The sequence below is a fragment of the Centrocercus urophasianus genome, unplaced genomic scaffold (genome assembly GCF_019232065.1).
Source record: "Centrocercus urophasianus isolate 14NV4802_14NV808 unplaced genomic scaffold, USGS_Curo_1.0 seq_11, whole genome shotgun sequence".
In the NCBI taxonomy this organism is placed as follows: Eukaryota; Metazoa; Chordata; class Aves; order Galliformes; family Phasianidae; genus Centrocercus; species Centrocercus urophasianus.
The window spans coordinates 13,860,045-13,882,073 of NW_024884253.1; the positions used below are offsets into that span (position 1 = coordinate 13,860,045).

The window sequence follows — 22,029 nt, forward strand, 5'->3', positions numbered from 1 at the left end:
ATACTTCATTGGCCCAAACAGATGGAAGTCATGAAGTGCCAAATCCAGATTGTACATTGGGTGTGGTGGGATGGTCCAGCCAGGATTGCCAGTGTGTGCCACTGTCTTCAAACAAGGACGGGGCCGAGCATTATTACGCTGCAAGAGAAACGTGTTGTTCTCTGGCCTGACTCTGGAAGTTTGAACCTTTTGCTTAGCCAGTGTAATGATGTAACAGAGTTGATGGTTTGTGTGGATTCTAGGAAATCTAGAAGGATCACCCCATTACTATCCCCAGACAGTGCACATCACTGTACTTACTGAGGGCTATGCCTTGAACTTTTTTTCTAATGGGGAGTTTGCATGTTGCCAATCCATGGACTGCCTTTTTAACTCTGGCTCATAGTGGTGACATCACATTTCATCACTGATGATGATGTGATCCAGGAAATTATCACTTTCAGCCTTGTATTAGTTCAGTAAGTTCCAACCAAGTTGCATTCCTTTTTATTCCTGTGAGCATTTGTAAGATCCATCTGGCACAAATGATATTCCAACATTGCCACCATCATTTGCAACAAATTGAAGCCAACATTCAGCTCCATACACAGTTCCCTGATTGTAATCGCTTCATTTGTTCATGTGAGCTGGTTGAGTTGCTCTTCATTTTGTGGTGTGACAGCTATGCGTGGCCATCCAGAGCGTGGCTTGTCTTTCATGTTACTGTCACCAGTATTGAAACACACCACCTACCACCTCCCTGTGCTTACATTCCCTATTTGGTCTCCATAAATGTTCAGCAAGCATTTATGGAAGTCAGTGGGTGCCATTCTTTCTGCATGGAAGAATTTGTTTATCTTTTCTTATGCACTCATATGCACTCCTATGTTCAGATGCCATTTTGTCAGCCTGCCCCTCCCTGCTGTCACGTCGCACGGCAACAGAATGAAAATTGGTGGGAAGGTTCAGCCTCTACTTTCATATCAACAAGATCCGCCTCTTATGTCATTGGCCAGCATAATGAAATAGGAGGTGTTACTTTCAGATCATCCCTCACATTTGCAGTCAGTTCAGTGGCTCTTGCTACCTTTTCTTCACATCTAGTTAATTGATCAGTCTCTGCAGGCAGCTAGATCTTGGTGAATATTTTAGCCCACAGATGGCTTTGTGTACATGCCTAAAGCAACGAACTTCAGGCCAGATCTAAAGACTCAAAGTGTAATTCAGCTGACTAAGTTAACAGCTATCAAGCTGAAGAGCATCGCTTTGCTGTTGTGTGATTAAGTTGACTGTGTTTGATCTTCATGACTCTCTGATGTCAAATGTGGAATAGTTTGGAGACAGGCAGGTTGCTAGCCAGTAGGCAGGAGTCTCTTTTTCCATCCCTGGATACTGTAATGATTAGTGAGTGAGAGCTTTCAACAGAAAGGCTAGAGAGGGCTGTCTTCCACATGGCTTACAGCAAAGGGGAGGACATTGTCCATTGAGGAAGAAGTGGGCTTGAATGCCCTCTGACAGAGCAAGGAAAGGAGCCTACTTTTCCTGTTTCCTGAACAAGTGTTCAAGCCATTAGGCTATTGTACAAAAGGGACCATGACCCCATTTCCCGATATGTTTTAAAAGAAAACAGTGTCCCTCAGAGAAAGGGCAAAAACGTCTGCATTCAGGTGAGGGTTTCAGATGGGTTATCCCAAAGGGGAAGTGTATTCCTGAAGCCGTGAGTAAAGGCATACCGCAGTGCTCAGCATTTCTTATGTATGACTCCAGGCAGCTTCACATTGTGCACTGCCACTGAGAGCTTCCTGCTCAGAATGGCCCTGCTTCTCAAGCCTGCTGTCACATTTCCCTCCTTTGACGCTCAGTCTGAGAGCACTAAGAAGTGTTTTTTTTATACCCAGCCCTCTGACTTTGATTGTTTCATGATTTTAGATACAGGCATGCTTGTGCCTTGTAAGACAAGAGAAATTTCAGAAAAGATATGAATTAATAAAAATTATCCAGAAATTTCCTCATTGTGAGTCCTGAGAAGACAAAAAATATAGAGTGCATTACATTGGCTAATTGCTATCTCACTGACTAATAAGAGATTGGTGGCAAATTTTTTCTTTTCAAATGCTAGATATCTGATAGTGTAAGAGTTGTTTCATACTACTCAGTGTGATCCTGTGTCCTATGTAACTGCGGTAACAATTTTTCCATAGCTACTTACAGAATGTTTGGATGTTCACCTGCCAGGCTGCTCAGCATCCTACGAAGTGGCAAAAGTTCCAGTGCATGGAATACAAAGTTCATTATATTGTCTTTATAAATACATGGTGAACTTCATGTGCATACACGAAGTTATACACATGTGATTTTTACTGTTCTGGAGTTTAATATATTAAATCCAGCACCTCTTCTACTTTTACATTAGAAGTAAGTGTGTGACTGGTAAAACAGCTTGGAATTGAAGTCTGGCCTAACTAGGATTCAGATGAATGAGAACCAGTGGTTTTATTACTAGTAGTTTCTGGTTTTTATCCTCTGCTCTTACGTTAGCAGTTTGATTAAATGTGAAGCTGTGAAGGTAAGACTAAAAAAGCTAGAGGTACAGGTGTAATCAGCACCACTTGTCATGTGTAAGGTTTTCTCTGCTTTTTGTAGTGCGTTTGACAAACTGGGTCTTACAGATGTGGTGAAAATCCAGACAGAGGGCATTAAGTTCAGTTATTAGTTACAAAGTAATCCTTGTAGTTCAATTTTGTCTTCAAATGGACTTTCTTTAGGATGCCATGGATACATAACTGTTTGATGTGAGTAAATGAAGACATTTTTGAGAAATTCTTTTTGCTCACATGCATAAAGAAATGTATTCAAGTTTTATGTTGTTGGTCTTACCAATTTGAGCAGAATTGTCCGTGAATCTGGAGTTAAATGTAATCAAACTGACCAACTGTTGCGGTATATTACATGTGCTAATTTCTTGGAATAATCTTGCAGGCAGTGCTAGAATAGGCCATAGCACTGAGAACTCTCTCTGGAGAAGATGTGAGTGTTGTACCTGCAAATGTGCATAGCTGTTTGAGTCTCCCTTCTGGGTCATGATAGGCTTGGAGACTGCCTTGCACCTTGACTCATACCTCTTAAACCCAAGAGTCAGTGAGCTTTCTTAAACCATACACACATGTGCTTTAAGAAATGGTGACAGGTGGAGAAGTAGGTGGTGGTAAAGCAAATGTATGTACATTTATATGTATGTACTTGTGGGTATTCACTCAATCTGTGACAGAGACGTACTTCTTCCAGTTGGAAGCAGTCTGCCTTCAAATGAGCATTCACATGGGCAGTTTCCTTGGAACAGCTGATGCAACGTATAATCACAGTAATCACAGCTTTCAGAGCTAAGTTGTGTGTGTATTAATATTAATTTTATGCCAGGGATATCTGGTAGTGCTGAAAACTGGTTAGTGAAGAAAGTTGGTGAGACTAGCAATGGTCATAGAGATATTTAGATATACAAACTGCTGAAGTCGCTCACAGAAATGAGAGCTAAAAATTAAAGTTGTGGGGGAAAAAAAAGGGAAGTATCTAGGTTTTCTTCTAGTGTAAATCAGTCTAAGTTAGCCTCTAAGTTTGAGAGGCTGAGTGAATTTACAGTAGCCAGGGAACTTTCTGGTACTTTTATTTATTCAGAGAGAGAATAAAAAAAGTGGTGGTTTCTTTTGTTTGCTAGTTGTTAGTCTGCTAGCACTGGTTAGTAAATTAAAGTCTTGATGTATTGTTCCTTTATTGTTCTTGTACATCTGATCTTCTGACCTTAAATTAAGTCCTATTACTGTTCATATACAGTCTTTGTTGTAAAAATACCCTGATCTGCAACTTAAAATTCTAATATCACAAAGCCATACTGGCTTTAATGACATCAGAATAGATATTGAGAAGAAAATACTGATTTTAAATGAATCATAGAATGGCTTAGGTTGGAAGGGACCTTAAAGATCATCAAGTTCCAACCTCCCTGCCATGTGCAGGGCTGCCACCCACCAGCTTAGGCTGCCCAGCGCCCCATCCAGCCTGGCCTTAAATGCCTTCAGGGATGGGGCATCCACAAGTCCTCTGGGCAGCTGTGCCAGCACCTCACCGGCCTCTGGGTAAAAAATTTCTTCCAAACGTCTAACCTAAATTTCCCCTCTTACTTCAAAGCCATTTCTGCTTGTTCTGTTGCTGTCAGACCCTGTAAAAATTTTGTCCCCCTCCAGTGAGGTTTCTTCAGAGCCTTCTTTTCTCCAGGCTGAACAAGCCCAACTTCCTCAACTTTTCTTTATAAGATGGATACTCGGGTTCTGCGATCATCTTCTGGGCCTGCTCCAATAGCTCCTCATCCTTCTGGTGCTGCAGTCCCCCCACCTGGACATGGTACTCCAGTTGGAGCCTCATTAGGGCAGAATATAGGGTAACAATCACCTCACAGAATCACAGAATCACAGAATGGCTTGGGTTGGAAGGGACTTCAAGGATGATGAATCTCCAATGCCTCTGCCACATGCAGGGCCACTGACCTCCACATTTAATACCAGACCAGGCTGCCCAGGGCCCATCCAGTCTGGCCTTGAACACCTCCAGGGGCATCCACAACCACCCCCCGGGCAGCCCGCTCCAGCACCCCACCACCCTCTGTGCAAAGAACCCCCCCCGACATCCAACCCAAATCTTCTCTCCCTCAACTCAAAACCATTTCCCCTTGTCCTGCTCTTATCTACTCCTTCCAAGAGTTGACCTTCCTTGAGTATGACCCAATACTGTGCTTTCTTGTTTTGGTAAATAGGAATAGCCCAGAAAGCTAGAAGTTTGCCCTGAGTCTTTGCCTCACTTATGCAACATAGTTCTATCTAAAGGTAAATTAATCACAGTATGGTAAATAGTTTTTGAGTGGATGTGCTCTGAAGATTATCCTATTTTACATGCAGAGAGAGAGAGTGAGAGTGAGTGAGTTCTCCGTGTTGGAGGTTAGAGAGCTGGGTGGTGTTACACAAACTTGCATGAAAGCCAGGAATCTGTTCTGGCCTGCATAACATGAAGAACTTCATAAATGTGGGATGGTTAAAATGTTCTGGATGCTGTATTGCACAAAGCAAATGCATAAACAAGAACATTAGAAAATATTTTGGGATTAGAAGATTAAGAGTAATTGGCAAAGGCAGACTGGATGGCTCAGGAGATTGGTAAGGGATCTTGAGCCTTTCACCTCCTCATTAACCAAAGAGGTAAGCCAGGTAATCAAAAAAGATGCTTTGCTATCATTTGCTGTTCCAGTGCAGATGGTTGCTGTAGTTTCAGATAATTTGCAGCAGATAGCAGGGGCCAGAGACAGCTTTTCCTGTGCAAGTAAGTCCTATGGTTGAATCTCCCGTGTGGATATAAGCTGCTGCTTTCCTAGTTTCTCCTGGTGGTATTTTCTTCATGAAGCATGTTTACAGGAGCTGGCCAGTGTTGTCTTGGTATTTTTTATGTTATTTTCTACAGTTTTCTATTGTAAACAGAAAAATATTTTTAAACTCCCTTGATATAGTAAAATTCAGGACTGAACCCAAAAAGGAGGTGGGAAAAGAGAGAGGGTAGCATTTGGATCAAGGTCAGATCAAATACGAAGCAACATTTTTAAAAAGGGCAAAAGTGAAAATACTTTTCTGTGCCCAAAGACATCAATTCCATTAAATCATTGTTTTTGGTCTGTATAATTAAGGTAATACAGACATATCTGTTGGAAACATATAGTGCAATTATACTGTTGTTGAAGTACTTGCCAACACGTTGTAGAAAATATGTTTTGAAATATTGTCAATTATTATGTTATCTTTTCTTTCTGGCTTTTTTTAGAAATATGCGTGGTGTTGAGGAGGTAGCTTAATTGCATGAACACACAAGCTTCAATCCTTGCAGTAAATCTAATCTCAAACTTTTGAAATTTTACAGTTTTCCACATTAATAGATGAATTGAACAATTAAGAGTTTTGAGTTTCAGGGAGTGCTTTTGTGAAATATATTTCAGTTTAATTCCTAACTGGGACACGACCTTGAAGATCAATTTTGGAATAGTATCAGTGCAGCCATCTCAAATGCAATAATGGAAAACCTATCTTAAATAGCCCCTTTAGTCTGTGTGATATAATAATGCCGTCTGTATTCCCATAATTGGGGTGCTACAGGGTAAAGGATAATCTCAAGATCTCACAAGAAAGTGACAGTGAAGGAAAGAACTAACCAGGCATCCCCTGCCCTTATAGATACGTTGTGTATTAGATTCCCTCTAAAATCCGAATTATGACTTAGCTGTGTTTACTGAAGAAATTGTTGACTTGGAGGTGGTCTTACATTTCCAGCACAAGTTCTACCTGCGTTTGTGGCTCTTAAAACTATGTGAGCTGGCACTTTGGGATTGCGGAGTTTTGGTATTGCTTTTGTTTGGCTTCTTCTGCTTTATTTTGGGGAGAAGTGTCCAGTGAAAAAAACAGAATTGTGAGGGCAAAGCAGGTGACTAGGTTTTGCTGGAATCAGAATAAAATATGTGAGTAAATACTAGGTGTAATCACTTCTGATATCACATACAAATGTGAATATTGAATTATAAACTAAACATACATACTTCATTTCCCCCTTTGTCTTTCTCTCTCTTTCATTTTTCCTCTTTCTGGGTAAGACCAGAGGAAGCAGGAGGGTTGGACTTGATGATCTCTGGAGGTCCATTCCAACCCCTACGATTCTGTGATTCTGTGAGTTTGGTGTTCTAAGGAGTTTGGTGCCCTTACTCACGTAACTGAAAAGTCTGAAAGCCAAGCCAAGACTTGAGCAGAATGCATGAATCCACAGTTTGGCAAAAGTGTAGGCTTCATCCAGATTCGGCTGGCTAAAAGCTGGAACAGCTTCAGTTCATACCATCACTATCAAGTGCTTCTTCCAACTCGTTGTGTGGGAGCCAGATTCTTTTCATCTTTTTACCTGATGGTCCCCAGGAAAGCTTTAAGTAGGTTTTGTTATTCATGAAAAACGTATTTTGAATGTAATAACATTAATGACCCTGTGTTGCCTTTCACGTACATGCTCTTCTCCTACGACACATTATTTTGAATTGTGGCAGAGTAGTCACAGAAATGCCAGCCCAGTAGCGGGTAATCAGTTACATTCTACTGCTGTGAAAAATGTGTTGTTCCCCTCTGCTGTTGCAGTAGCTAAACCTGAATAGTATGTGAGTACTTTGTTCAGTTTTATCCTCTTCTGGTGAAGAGAAGGATGTATTAGCAAAGGACACAAATCTCCTATGTCAGCCACTAAGAAGGATTACCAGAAGCTACAAGAATGCCATGATTTACAGTCCATTGTACAAAATGCTGCACTGATAATTATTTTTCTAGCATTCATAAATAAAAGTAATTAGCAATGAGCAGCAGCAGGGATTATTGTCACTCACGATTTGCAGTTAATGTCTACTGAGTGTCTGTAAAATACATTTGCTATCTGTAGGCTCTATGAATGGACAACTAAGAGTAATGAATGTATTTTCTCATTAGAACCACTTAAGGTAAAGCATTTTAGCCAGTTTTCTATGCGTGCATCAAACAAACGTATGTATAACTAATTAAATGAGCAAAACCAGATCACCTTGCAACTAAAGCAGTTACTCAGAGAACTGCTGTTATTTTCTGTTTGCCGTGCATGCTTTAAATTGTCTTTCAACAGCATTGAGACTTTGAACGTTGAAACAGTGTGGTGGATAGAGACCTCAAGTGCCAGAGTAGTATGGAGCAAGCCCAAATTCCACTGTTGTCAGCAGTTCAGGCTCAGTATGGTTTTGTCTCTAGTTCTTTTTAGGTATAAAATGAATAAAACAAGGTAACTTGTGCAGTGCAAATGTTCCACGGAACATTTTCAAAATCAAATTCATGACTTGTTATCAGAAGTTGAAGTCCTAGTTCAAGTAAAAATATTATTGCAGTCACATTCTAGCTATTGGGCTCTCCAGCTCTCCATTGCCTATTAAGATATGTTTCCTAAACAAACAGAAAGCAATTTTCGGTTTATCTAAGAAAAAGCCTTGACCAACATATGGGAATTGTGCTTTCTTTATTAAAAAAAAGTGAATCAGAGGCTGCATAGCAGCTTATTATGCACAGTTTAGCAGCTGACTGACTCACTATTTTGGTGTTCAGTTCTGATGGGACACAAAGAATAGCGTCTTATTTTCTGAGCTAAATGGCTAAAAGGCATTTATAGTACATGCGTTTAAAAATGTTTACATTTCATGCTCTGTATGTCTGAGTCTTTCCGTATGGTGTGATACTGAATGAACGGCGATCACATGCTTTCCTTGTGGCACAGCTGTTGAGGACAAGAAGGAAAATAACGACACCATTCGCCTAATGCATCACAACTGAATCCTGCAGAAATGTAGTATTACACTTACTGGTTGGGAGGATGAAAATCTGACCGTTTGTGGAAATTTTATAGAAATTTTATTTTGCCTTTAAGGCATCTCTTGAGTAGAAGAGTTGAGGTTGTGGTACTTGGAAGCTTCCAGCTATGTCCTCGATAGAGCAGCGTAGTCTGGCTGATGGCAAAGGAGTAGTTGGCTGTGGATTTTGGGTGTGAAAAGAAATTATTTTCTGGATACTGTACATTGCTGGCTGTTCAGGAAAACAAGTAGAGCAGCGGTGACACTGGCCAGGAGATTGTTTTTTGGCCTCCAAACCAGTTGTATGGGAGCAGCAAATCTCCCCTGATGTCACTGGGCAGGTGTGGTGCACTCCTGGGAAGGGCAGGACTGCCTGCTGTGAGAACATGCGGCACAGCAGTGTGAACTCTGCAAGCCTTGCTTCCTTCCTGCAGACCATGTTGCTCAGAGATCATGAGAGTAGTTAAGTAGACCTATCTTATTTTTTAATTAGTGATGTCACAGACTTGGGTGTGTTAAGTTTTTTCTTTGAGACATGCCATTTTTCTAGTGTATCTTTTCCATCCTTGTTTAACTAAATTGGGCTCTGTGTATGAGAAGATTTCCTTGGAGAATGTCTGCACTGAGTAATCTTTGAGAAAACCACCTTTCATTTCAGACATCAGTCGCTTTAGCTTTGTTTAAAGGCATGCTGGCAGATACTGGATACTCTTACAGAAATGTTTTTTAGAAGGATTGGTCATGCTCTGACCCAAACAGAATGACTTCACTCTTTTAAATTCAGTTTAGGATGCAATTCTCGTGGGCATTTAAGCATGAATGTCATAAAAAAATGCAAGAGTATTGAAAGAAGAAGACTGAGAGCTCATACTTCTGTTCCACACCTGATAGAAACTCTCAGCTAAGTCTTCTGTAAAGAGTATAGAAATTTGGGAGCTGACTGTTGAGTCTTCTGTCAATAACATAACTTAGTGAATTAGTGAAGGAAGCTTCCTTCTCTTGGAGAAATCTGAATTCAGATCATGTTGCAGATTTGTGCCCCAGTTTCTCCAAGTGCTTAGTATTCATGTGGAATTCAGCTGTGCAAAACATAATCTTCATCAGCAGATGCTAAATACACGAGAGTATGACAATATGTTAGTGCAAGCACACAAATGCAAATGATGGTGTCCTTGTTTAATTTTTAGGCTTATGAATTTATTGCTTTTCTTTTTCTTTTTTTTTTTTTTTGCTTCATTGCTGTGTGAGTGTATCTACAGCAGTGTTAACATGACCTTATTCTTCATTCACAGGTTACTTTAGGTGGAACCTTTATTGGAATTGGGCGGAAGACTCCAGATTGCCAAGGCAACACCAAGTACTTCCGCTGCAAATTCTGCAATTTCACCTACATGGGCAACTCGTCCACTGAACTAGAGCAACACTTCCTACAGACTCACCCAAACAAAATGAAAGCAGCCCTTCCCTCCTCTGATTCTGGTAAAACTTCAGAGAAAAACTCCAATAAATCCAGTCCTACTCTTCGACCATGTGATTCTGGAGACTTGGGGAAGTGGCAAGACAGAATCACTGTAAAAGCAGGAGATGATACACCAGTTGGATATTCGGTGCCCATCAAGCCAATAGATTCCGCTAGACAAAATGGTACCGATACAACCAGTTACTACTGGTGTAAATTTTGCAGTTTCAGCTGTGAGTCGTCCAGCTCATTGAAACTATTAGAACATTACAGCAAACAGCATGGGGGAAACCAGTCAGGAAGCCATCACCCAGATATGAATGATAAGCTTTCTAGGGGATCTGTCATTAACCAGAATGATCTAGCCAAAAATGCAGATGGGGAGTTAGTGACAAAGACAGAAAAGGGTGCGAGTGTGGCAAAAAAGAAAGACTTGACTAGCAAAGGAGCAGAGGACAGCATGGTGACAAGCTACAACTGTCAGTTCTGTGACTTTAGGTACTCGAAGAGCCATGGCCCAGATGTAATAGTGGTGGGCCCACTTCTTCGTCACTATCAGCAGCTACACAACATTCATAAGTGTACCATTAAGCACTGTCAGTTCTGTCCCCGAGGCCTCTGCAGCCCAGAAAAGCACCTTGGAGAAATTACTTATCCATTTGCTTGCAGAAAAAGTAATTGTTCCCACTGTGCTCTCTTGCTTTTGCACCTGTCTCCAGGGGTGACAGGAAGCTCTAGAGTCAAACACCAGTGCCATCAGTGCTCATTCTCCACTCCTGACGTAGATGTTCTCCTGCTTCACTATGAGAATGCACATGAAGCCCAAGTGTCTGATGTCAAACCTGAAACAAATACCCTGCAAGGTGCAGATGGGCCGCTGACTCTCAAAGAGAACAAAGAACACTCATGTACCAAATGTGACTTTACCACCCAGGTGGAAGAAGAGATTTCCCGACACTACAGGTACAGTGAAGTTTAAAGTAATTACTAATAGGAATCAAGCACACAGCCACCCTAGTTCCTTATTTATATGTCACAGATCCCCAAAACGGAGGAAGCTGGAAATGAAAATAGGAATGTGCCTAGATATAAATCTTTATAGCCAGGGTCCGATCCAACATCCACTTCGTTTTGGAAAATCTTCAGCTCAGTCTGTGGCTTTAATTATACATTCAAACCTGCGCAGTGAAGAGCGAGATTTAGATTTGTGTATAGATGTTGAAGTTCTAGCATATTTGAGGTTTGGTCAACTATTTTCCACCCAGAGTCTGTTAGGTACTATTTTATTTTAGGCTTTTTACCAGAAAGCTGGCATCTTCATTCATTAGGGGAACACAAATGGCTTTACTTTCCAAGATAGACTGTGAATCCTTTCATGCTTTGTAACAGTGCTTCAATGTACTACCTTTTTGTAGTATTTTCCATTCCCAAGTCCAGCAATGCAATAATGAGTTTAAGAGCATTCCACTGCTGTTTTGGTGTTAGTTTCACACTGGGAGCAGACGCACTTTTGTCTGTTGATGTCATCCTCCAAGATCCTTTTGCAGATGCTTATTTTTGTATTGCTGCTTTACAGTGTCATTCTATCTATTTTAAATGCTAATGTTCCTATTTGGAGGTGGATGCAGCCAGTCTCCTGACTCAGTCTGACACAATGTCATGATGGCAGCCAACTCCCTACTAAACTTCTTGGGCCAGTTCCTGTGCTGTTGTAAACTGGCAGTCCAGTTTATATTGGAGGAAGAGCTGGCTCCCAGACTTTTTAAAAAGCAACAGTGCTGCTGCAAAAGTGATGTGAAATATTAGAAAATCCTGCTGAATATGTTAATAGTTAAGGATAATGCGTCAACAACAACGGAAAGGCAGTATCTGTCTCATCTAAAAGATCTTTGCATGGAAGCCAGCTAAAATGAAGACAAAAGAAGATGCTTTTTCAAAGCTAAAGCTTTGTTAAAAGCTCAAGAAACCGTGCCATGTTTAATAGATTCCAAGACATCCAAAATTAACAAAGACAGACTGGGGCATGATACTTTAATAGAGATTAAAGCTGGGGGCATCCAAATGTTGCCCAACAGAGGGCTGCATTGGCAATGCATCAGGAGTCTATTTGAAAAAAAAAAAAAAAAAAAAAAAAGCAGATTGCTCATCTTTAATTTGGTGGTAGGGCCCACGGAGGATTCAGGTCCCAGCATGCAGTGCCCCATTTTTGATCCAAGTGGGCCTCAGGGATGTTGTGCGGATTAATTAGTTAATGTTTGTAAACTGCTTTGAAGATGAAAAGTGGTATCTAAGTTCCAAACATTATTATAGCAGCTTTGAGCTGTGCTGTAGAACTCCATAGGCAGCACTTTGTCCGCCGCTGGGGCATGGCACGATCTTTTTTTAGTGGTTAAATAACTGGAAGATTGAAATGGCTCTTTGACTGAAAAACGTTTTTATTTTGCTGCAGCTGCTAATTTAAGTTTTAATGAGCACACCTAGTTAAAATCCTTTTTCCCAAGGAAAGGAGAAGCCATGACTTTGAAAACTGTAAGTCTGATACTCTTTCCATCCTGAATGCTCAGCACCACACAGATATCTCCTGCAGTTGTCAATGGGAAGTGCTATGTGATGTGCTCTTTTGAAAATCAAGAAATGGGTTTAAGCATTTGAATCTCAACTTACTGGTCTAAAAGTAGCCTATTCTGTATAAAAACCACTTGAACAGTGTAGTTCTAAGCCTTCAATATACCACATTATCGAGTACTCTGAGGATGTTGCTTAGTCAAAGCAAAGCCTAAAATCCCCACAACTGCCAGCTTCCTTCCCTTTCTGCTAAGCTGCCCTCCCATCTCCTTTTTAATTTAAGTTTGGTTTCTTTTCAGCGTGTACTGCTGCTCTTTTGTTCCGTCTGTTCATCACCAAAGTTAGTTCAGTTTTTGGTAGATACTCTGAAATGGCAAATACCTAGTGGATTTTACTGCTTTTATATGCCTCATTTTTCATAGTTTTTACTATACCAAACTGAAGCATAGAGAAACCTCTAATGCATTGTAGCTTCTATTTTTAGTATTATTTTTTCTTTTTTTTGACATATACTTGATGCACATTTCCTTTGCCTTTTTGTATTTTACGAAATTTTAATGAAAATTTTTACATGTATTTTATGAAATAAGGATTACTTCAGATTAATTCAGATTTTATACTGAAGAATTCATATAAAATGTGTAAACTTATGTAATGGGGAATTATGTGACATACACAGAACTGGTTTTCTCTGAGGCTTTGTCAGAGCTTTGCTTTTTTAATTGGGTTTCCTTTTGGCCATACTTACACAATTTCGCTGTGTTTGTTTAATATTTTTCTGTATCCTAAAATTATTCCTTTGCATGTATTTGCAACAGTTACAATTTGCAACAGTTAGAATTTGCAAAAGTGGTTCTTTCCATTTTTTTTTTCTGCCAGAATGTATGCTAACATTTAGAGCTCATTCAGTATTTTCTTGACATGATTATTTGAGAGCTGTTCAGTTAAATTTGAAGTTAATGAATCACATTGCACTTGAGTTTACTTGTATTTAAACCTCACTAAAATGTGCTTACTCAAACAAATCCCCAGAAGGTTTGTTGGCCTATATTTTCTACTGATTCTGCTACCACTCATTTTCCATTATTTCTCTGAGGTATCAGGTATTCTGTGTGTTCATTGTGAAGTTCAGGCTTTGTTTTTTTTTTTCAAAACTGTCTGCTGTTCCAATGAGCTGAAAGATGTCAGTACGTGTAGTTTAGATAAAAATCATATAGACTGTGTGGGGAAATTTTGTATGTCAGATGATTTGTCTGAATTTTTGTATGAAAATTTGTATGTTAGATTATTTTCCCATTTGCTTCAAAATAATTGTTTTCTAATTTTAAATTTTTTCTTAAAATGAAAAAGACTTCTTGCAGATTTTTTAAAGTTTGGGACTTTGATTCAAGTGTGGGAAAACAGTGCAGTTTCTCATTTTTGCAAAAAATATTTGTTTTTCCTTGAAAATCCTGAATGTCAAAAAAGTCTAACAGAAAACATTTGATCAGTGCTAATGGTAATTACAAATGCTGTGCTGAATAGTGCTCTAAACTTCTTTAAAAAAGAGAATCTGGTGACTGTTATCCAGTAAACAACAACAAAAGATAGAAAGAAGTTGACTTGAGAATGAGATAAGAGCTTGGGAGTAGACTCACATTTCTAATAAACAGAAATTCTTTTTGCAAATGAAACTGATTGCAATTCTGTAGAGTGTTATGTGAAACAATATGTCCCTCTCAGAGGTGAATGGAGACGTAGGGGTATGGGTTAGGCCACAGTGAAGAATGCATGCCCCAGTGCCAGTGATGTGTGCTGAGAACAGGGAAATATGGCTGCTGTCACCTTGGCACCAGCAGGCAGCAGAAGCTGGAGAAGGGCCTGGGATGTGCAGGCTGTAGAAATGTGGAGCTGTTAGGCTCCATGAGAAAGTACCAAGGGCAGATGTGTGAAATGAGGCCCAGCAGCTCCTGCTTTCTGGCAGAGCGGGAGTCTTCACTGGTCAAACTACAGCAGCAGCTGTGAGGACCTTTTCCATACTCCTAACACCTTAATTCACTGCTCTGAACTTGTTTGCTCTTGCCAGTAGCTTTTGCTCTCCTTTAATCTCAGCCTTGCTTTCTGTTCTTCCCATTCTCCTTCCCTTTCTGTCCCTCCACTGAGTTTCTTTTCTCGCTCTGTGCTCTTCTCCCCTGTATTTATTTTCCTGTCTCCTCTAGTATGAGGGCAGCACACATCCCCAAAACAGACTTTTTTACAAGCCCATTTCTTCACAAGAACTGCTCACCATTATTATATTCATAATGAAATTCAAAATGTGCAAAGAATTTGAAGTGATATGGCAGTCAGACCTTCATCCAGAATATTTTGTATGCCCTGGAGCATAGGAATGTCTTCGTATCTTCAGGTAATTAAAAAAAAAAAGTTGTTTTGTAGAGGATGGTGTTTTGCAATATTTCAGACTAGTTGTAAGTATGTCAACGAGACTTAATTCACAACTGGCTAGTGTCAGGAATAGCATACATAGCCTGTTAGAAATCTCATATGAATAACAAATGTATCAAAAGAGACATGCAATCTCTTGTCTTCAGTCTTCTGCAAGGGAGAGTCCTTTCATTTTGTAGCACTCAATTCAGATATAATAGAATCATATAATATCCTGAATTGCAAGAGACTCATAAGGATCATTGAATCCAACTCCTGTCTCCGCACATGACCACCCAAATATCAGACATATGACTGAGAACGTTAGTCCAGACACTTCTGTTTTTCGGTACAAGTGAATAATGACAGAATTTTGTGAAGTTATCAGAATGTAACAGAGTAGCAAAGATTTGGCTGCAATTCCTTGATGTTTAATCTTGGTATTGGGCCATAAATGCTTTAATGTCCATGAATAATCAAGTATTTGATTTATTTGGTAGTGAAAATAATAATGCTAAGTGGCATCAATGCAGGCTATGTCGTTGACATCCCAGTGCCACATTCAAGGTGGTAACCAGCTCATGGCTTGAACCTGCTCTTAGCTTGTTGGAGTGGTTTATGAGCAAGACCATGAAGAGGAGAACGCAGTTTCCATCTTCATTTACATAATTTTCATAATTTGTGAGATTCTCATCACATGCCTCTCCTCTGGCTGTTGATTGGCAGTAGACCAGTACACTATACTGTATTTGATTTCAGAGTTTCAGATGATAAAAGCAGGGTTTAGTTACAAACTTCAATTTAATATCTCAGAAAGGTCTTTATTGTGTACTTGGCAAATTTGAACTTTTACAGTTTTTTGCTTAGATTTGGGGAGTTTTGTGTGCAACTCCAGTTGTAACCTGAGCCTTTAGAAACATTGACTTGATTTCAATTCTGGTAAAAGAAGAAATAAAAGATTGCCAACTTGTTTCCATGATTGCTGCTGATTGGGTGAGGTAAAAAAAATCAGAGATGAAAACATTTTTCTTTTCATGCATTTTTCTGATAAAGGATAAGAGTTTCTGGTTCTAAAAATGTTTTGGTTACTATTTTAATTTAGATTGTGACTTAGATTGGACATTTCCAAACTTTAACTTGCTTTATGGAGATTTTGAGGAAAACAGTATACAGGATATGCAAAATACGATCTATAATGGCAGTGGTAGAGAGTACCTTTTAATACATGCTACAGACATATGTGTCCTGCAATAAAAAGCCTGTTGGTTTACTACCTATGTAAATCAGTCCAAGTCGTCTGGAATTTCTGTCAGAGTTTCATAGAAAAACTACAAAATGTTTTATGATTCTCCTTGAATAGATTATAATGTCTGTAAATTAACAAACCTAATTTAAGAAAAGTGATTACAGCAGGGTCTGAGCCATCCAATTCCAACTGTATCTAATACTCTGCATTTAGTTGTGGCCTTGTAAGAATGATGCTGCTCTTGGTGTTTACTGCTCCTGATCAAAACCATTTAGCAATCGTGGGGGGAGAATGAAAAAAATGGCAAGTTAGGCAGAAAAAAATAAGCTATTTGGAGGTCTGATGTCTGTAGATGAGAGCTAAGCTAGGAGAGGGGCTAGGCATTGAAATAGCCAAGTTAAACAAGAGACACTTAGAGCTAAGTAGCCTCCTGGAAGACTGATAAACTTTCACATGGAGAACATATGGGGTTGAGCCATTAGCCCCAAATGGTGTCTTGTTTAACTTGTCTTTTCAGATAACTAGCCCTTGTCTAATTTGGACTTCTTTGATGGTATCCCACCTTTACAGGGCCGACCCTCCTTAAAACTTGGCTTTTTGTATTTGTAAAATGGTTTTGATCACATAGCACTCGTCTTTTTTGGTTGAGAAGAGAAATTAGGCTTGGTTTAGAGAAGAATTAAGTTGCAAGAGAGAATATATTAGTGTCGCACTGAGAGACAAGCCAATTTTAATAAAACACTAGAATGAAAAAAGAGGAACACAGCCAGAGCAGGATTTGAACCCACAGCTTTCTTTCCCACAAGTAGATTTTGTTGCCATAAGGGTGTATGGAGAATAGCTGACTATTTTTCACATAAGCAAGTGAGCCCATCTAGTCCCTTAAAATGAATATAAATATGGAAAATGACAAAAAGAAAACTGATATTGGACAAGTGCTAAAAAAGCTTTAATTTGAATGTGTGCTCATGTCTGCATGCTGGCACAACTGAAAGAAAATCGGACAGTGTAAATAACATATGGTTTGGTTTTTTTGACAAGAGGAAAGAAGGAAGACAGGGGCTTCACTGTAAGTTTGGCAAGTTGTCTCTTCTGAACTATCATATTTAAAAAGGAACATTTTGTGTATCGTTCTAGTTCCACAGATACACTGAGAGCTAAATCCTGCTTTTACTGAAGTTAATGAGAATTTTGCCATTGACTTCACTGAGACCAGAATTTGGCCTCAAAAGAGTGAATTCTAGCAATTGGAGTTATCAGGGCAGTAACACATTTCTTACACAAGTTTTGTTCTGTGTGGGTAGTGAAAGGCTCGGTTTTTAGCTTGGGGAAAGACATTATTGTGGCTTTTGAGTGCACGGGGTGTGGATGTGTGAATGAGTCTGCAGAGAGAATCCATTTGCAGATCGTTTACATTTTGAGGAAGGGCAGGGATGGTATTGGACCCAGGATAGGTACGAGCCTGGTGCAGCGGGGCCTGATGCAGACAAAGAGCTTGGGCCACTTCTGTGCCATAAGCTATTATACAGAATGTTACATATCTCATAAAAAGTGCACTGTTCATCTGATAGATAGGGTAAAGTAGTAACATGCTGTTCTAATGTAGCAACATATGCTTTACATAATTTAGTAATACTGTACTTTATATAGGTTTCTAGAATGAAAACAGGAAGGCATGTTATTCCACACTGCTCCACAGGTCTTACCCAAGCATTTCTGTATTTGACAGGAAAACACAGTTTGTATTGAGACAGCCAACTATTCTGCTTTTACTTTAAAGCTGTATCTTTTAAAGTTGCCTTGAAATATCCACAGAGGACAAATAAATGTTATCTGTTGGGTGCAACCTTTCAGCCTTTGGTGCATTCCTATCTTAAGTTAACTGGAGTTCCACTCAAAATGGTCGTTGTTAACCAAAAGTATCTGAAACAGTTGGAAAGAAAAGGAATTCTTTAAGCATTTGAAGTTCCTAGCATATATTGATATTAATCCTGAGTATTTTTTTTTTAAATTCCAAAGAAAATTATCCTGTTATAACTAATTGATTTTGGTTGGGAAAAAAAAAATTACTCATTATTTCTACCACAGTGAAAAGTGCTGAGTACGTTCTGGCAAACAAAGAAAGGGAAAAAAAAAAAGCCCAAATCCTAGTGAAAATTATGTGAAGTTTAGAATAATGCAGTGAAGAATGAGTGAACAACAGGAAGCCGTTGCAGTGTGTGAGAGGTAGCAGCAAGATTTTTCCCCACTGTATCAGACTACAAAGCAAACCCGCTTATTTTATTAGAGAGACTCATTCTGTTTATTTATTTTCTTCGTCTTGGTAGGTAAAACCAGCAAGAAGGAAGGGTGAGAGGGGACACACTTTAATGCCCATCTCGTTTTCTTCCAGGAGAGTACACAACTGCTACAAGTGCCGTCAGTGCAGCTTCACGGCTGTGGACACACAGTCGCTACTCGAGCACTTCAACACTGTGCACTGTCAGGAGACAGATGTCACTACAGCCAATGGGGAGGACAGTCACGGTGTTTCGGCTATCAAGGAAGAGCCAAAAATTGATCTCAAGGTCTACAGTCTGATTAATCCAGACCCCAAGATTGGGGAGCCCATGTCTGACAGCATAGTCAAGAGGGAAAAGATAGAAGATAAGGAAGTGCTTAAGGAGAAAGGTTGGACTGACAGTCCCGGTGATGATCTTCGCAACGTGCCCTGGAGAGGAACAGACATTTTGAGAGGGAGCCCATCATACACACAGACCAGTTTGGGCTTATTGACCCCAGTGTCCGTTGGCCAAGAGCAGCCAAAGCCTTTAAGGGATAGTCCAAATGTAGAAGCTGCCCATCTGGCACGGCCCATGTATGGCTTGGCTGTGGAGAGCAAGGGCTTCCTGCAGGGAGTGCCGGCCGGAGCAGCGGAGAAAGCCGGGCAGCTCACCCAGCCCTACCCTGGATCCGGGGATGGCAAGGCCAAGGATGAATCCCAGTCCCTACTGCGGGTAGGAAGCTCTCTTTGTTACTTTCTTTCTTTTTTTTTTTTTTTTTTTTTTTTTTTTGTGATTGCAAGTGTGCTCTGTTTAATTAGGCATGCAGAAGGTTTCTTCGGATTCAGAGTGAATGCATGGGAAAATAAAAGTAAATATCAAGGGAAAACTGAAAGATTCAAACTTGTAGACTTAAGCTGACAGGTGAACATTCTGATTTATTGGCAGCAAACAATATATATATTGGTGTAGTATTAGTAACCAAGTGCTTCTACTTTTGCTATTTAGCTCTGATTGAGTTCTGTTTAATCATTCCTGCTAATTGTGCAGGTTGATGATGCATTTGAAGAACGAGGGTTTAGAACCCCAGAAGGCCTCATGTAAACTGTTAATCACCGCTTAGATTTTGAGGTGATGTGACAGTTCACACTTAAGCAAGATTTTACATTATTAAATATGTAAGAACATGAAAACTGACTTAAATATTAATAAAAAGTAACCTCTTTTTTTTTTTCGGTAAAACAGCGTAATTATATATCAATTTTGACACTTGTATGGTTACCTTGGAAGCAAAAAGAGGAAAAAAAAAAGAAAAGGGAAGGAGCTTGGGTGATAACGGGGAGAATATTCATCACACCGAATAATTTGGTGTATTCTGTCATATTAAAAAAAAAAAGCTGTGATTGCAGAACTTACCAACTTCCCCTTTTATCAAGGTGTATGTTTTCCACTATTGGTAAATTTGAGGTTAGAAGAGCTCTGAAACTGAGGAGCTGGAAGGCAAATAAGGGCCTTTCTCCTGGAGTCACCACTGTATGTTTTCTTGGGGGGCTTCCTGTCTGAAGTTTTAGGAACTGGCAGACAAATCTCACTGGAATGGAAGGGGTGGTCAGCTCTTCTTCTGTATTATCTTTTCTGAGAACATTTATAACCATATTTCATGTAAAGAGAGCAGCATGTCAGAAGAAGATAAAAAGCAAGATAAACGTTCTATTTCTTGTGTGCTGAAGTTGTACGTGTCTGTTTCTGTATACACATGTCATAAAAGCACTTTGAAAATGAAGTCAGTAATCTTAAAATATTACAGTTACTCTAATTATAAAATGATATGTCTGTCACTTAGAAGTCCGCGTGCAGTTTAAGATGACCAGAGTCCTTTGTGCCTTGCAGAACATGAATAGCTACGGGTATCAGATGTTAAGTGTATGAGAAGCAGTCACAGAATGACAAGTTCCCTGTTGCTTGGTTGTGTGTTCATTGTGAATAGCAGGTCTATATTTTTCTCCATGTAAAAATATGCCTAAAAATATATAAATATATCTGGCTCGCAGTGGAATTTGTGCCGTACGTATGTCACTAGTTACATCTGAGTTCAATTCTTGCTGTGGTTCTTAGCAGTGCAGAGAAGTATTGTCCAGAGGAGCCATTTGTATTTTGCATAATCAGAATACAGATAATTTATTTTTTGACTACCTAGTAGTAAATGATGATTATGATAGTAATTATAGTCTGCAAAAGTAGTATATGTAAAAATCTCTATAAAGATCAAAATTTGCTTGATGACAAGCTTAAAATCTTATGCAGTAAATAAGACCATTATATTATAATGTTTAAGTAAAAGTAAATTAAACAGGGGAAACTGCACACTGGCTGCTTCTTATGCACTTCTTTAAAATAAGTTCAGTTTCTTTAGAAAAACAGTGATTGAGTTGTCTTCAAATCAGTATTTTTATCACTTCTGGATTTTTAGAAATATAAAGTTTGGAGTTCAGAAATAGGAATTTGCATAGTTTTCAGGAGAAAAAAAGTAGGTTTTTCTTTTCTTATGTGTGGGTAACTGGGTATATAAATTAATTCCTCGCACTTTTAAATTTTGTTAACAAAGCAACTTTTATATGGTTAGTAAAAGGATTTATTACTGGGTTAGGTCTACGCTGACGAATAAAACCATGCCGACACCTTTCAAAAAAGAATTGCTTTTGTATACAATTTTGACAGCTTTGGTCTTTGAAGTCCATTGTTCCAAGGCTGTGGTTGTCTGGGTCTTTCCTTACTTAGAATATTTTCATTTTTGCTTTTCTTTGAAAATGGGATGAGTTGCCTTTGTCAATTGCAATTTTTAAGAAACAAGACAGGAAGTTAATTTTCTACATCAGCTGAACAAAATCCCTAGATCATTATGTTTCACCACTATTACTGAATATTGGAAAATAGTGGTAATTCAAACTTGTTGAAGATAAAAGATGATCTGGAGGACAGAAGAGAGAGGAAGGTGAGGGAGTGTGAATCTATGAGTGGCATTCATTTTTCCACTGAGATCAGCATCCACTGTTCCCCTGAATCCATGAAAAATACAGAAATCTAGCTGGTGGTTTTTATTCTTCTATTCTTGTAGACAGAGTTATGAGATGTAGAGCTTGGACTGAGTAGAGTTAGGAACTGTTCAGAAAAAAAGCCTTCCCATTTGGAAAAATAATAAAAAAAAATCCCTACTGTTAGTCAACTCTCACATGATTATGCACTTTTGGGGAAATGTGTTTTTCTACTGTGAAATAGTGGGTAGGAATAGTGACTATTAGGCTAAAATCTGTGCCTTTCTATAAATAAGGGGTTAAGTCAATACATACTTGTGGTATCGTATAATGAATTCTCATGCAAAATACTGTATCCCAGGACAACTGGTGACTAGGAAACAAAACCTGTAATAAAATCACAGTAGACACCTTCATTTTGTGCTTTTGAAAGATCGACACAGAGAAAGCCAAAAATTTGGGATTACTCAGTGAATAAACACTGTGAGAAATGGACTGAAAAAAATTAGCACATCCCTTTGGTTGTGCTGGCTATTCAGTATTTATAGAGTGGTTCTGTTTATTAAGAATGATTTGTAATGATTCAACAGTAGCAGTAATACCATGTGCTTTTCATTTTTCAATTCTCTCATGATGACTGGAGGAAGGGAAAGAGGAGA

General features: G+C 39.2%; 1 protein-coding gene across 1 annotated transcript in view; it reads left to right on the plus strand.

Moving 5' to 3' along the window:
• Positions 1-22,029, plus strand: part of TRPS1 (transcriptional repressor GATA binding 1) — a 167,982-nt gene that overhangs the window by 7,559 nt on the left and 138,394 nt on the right. The window contains exons 3-4 of the mRNA XM_042809005.1: positions 9,697-10,826; positions 18,470-19,073. Coding sequence (XP_042664939.1) covers positions 9,697-10,826; positions 18,470-19,073 — 1,734 coding nt within the window. The remainder of the gene's footprint in view (positions 1-9,696; positions 10,827-18,469; positions 19,074-22,029) is intronic.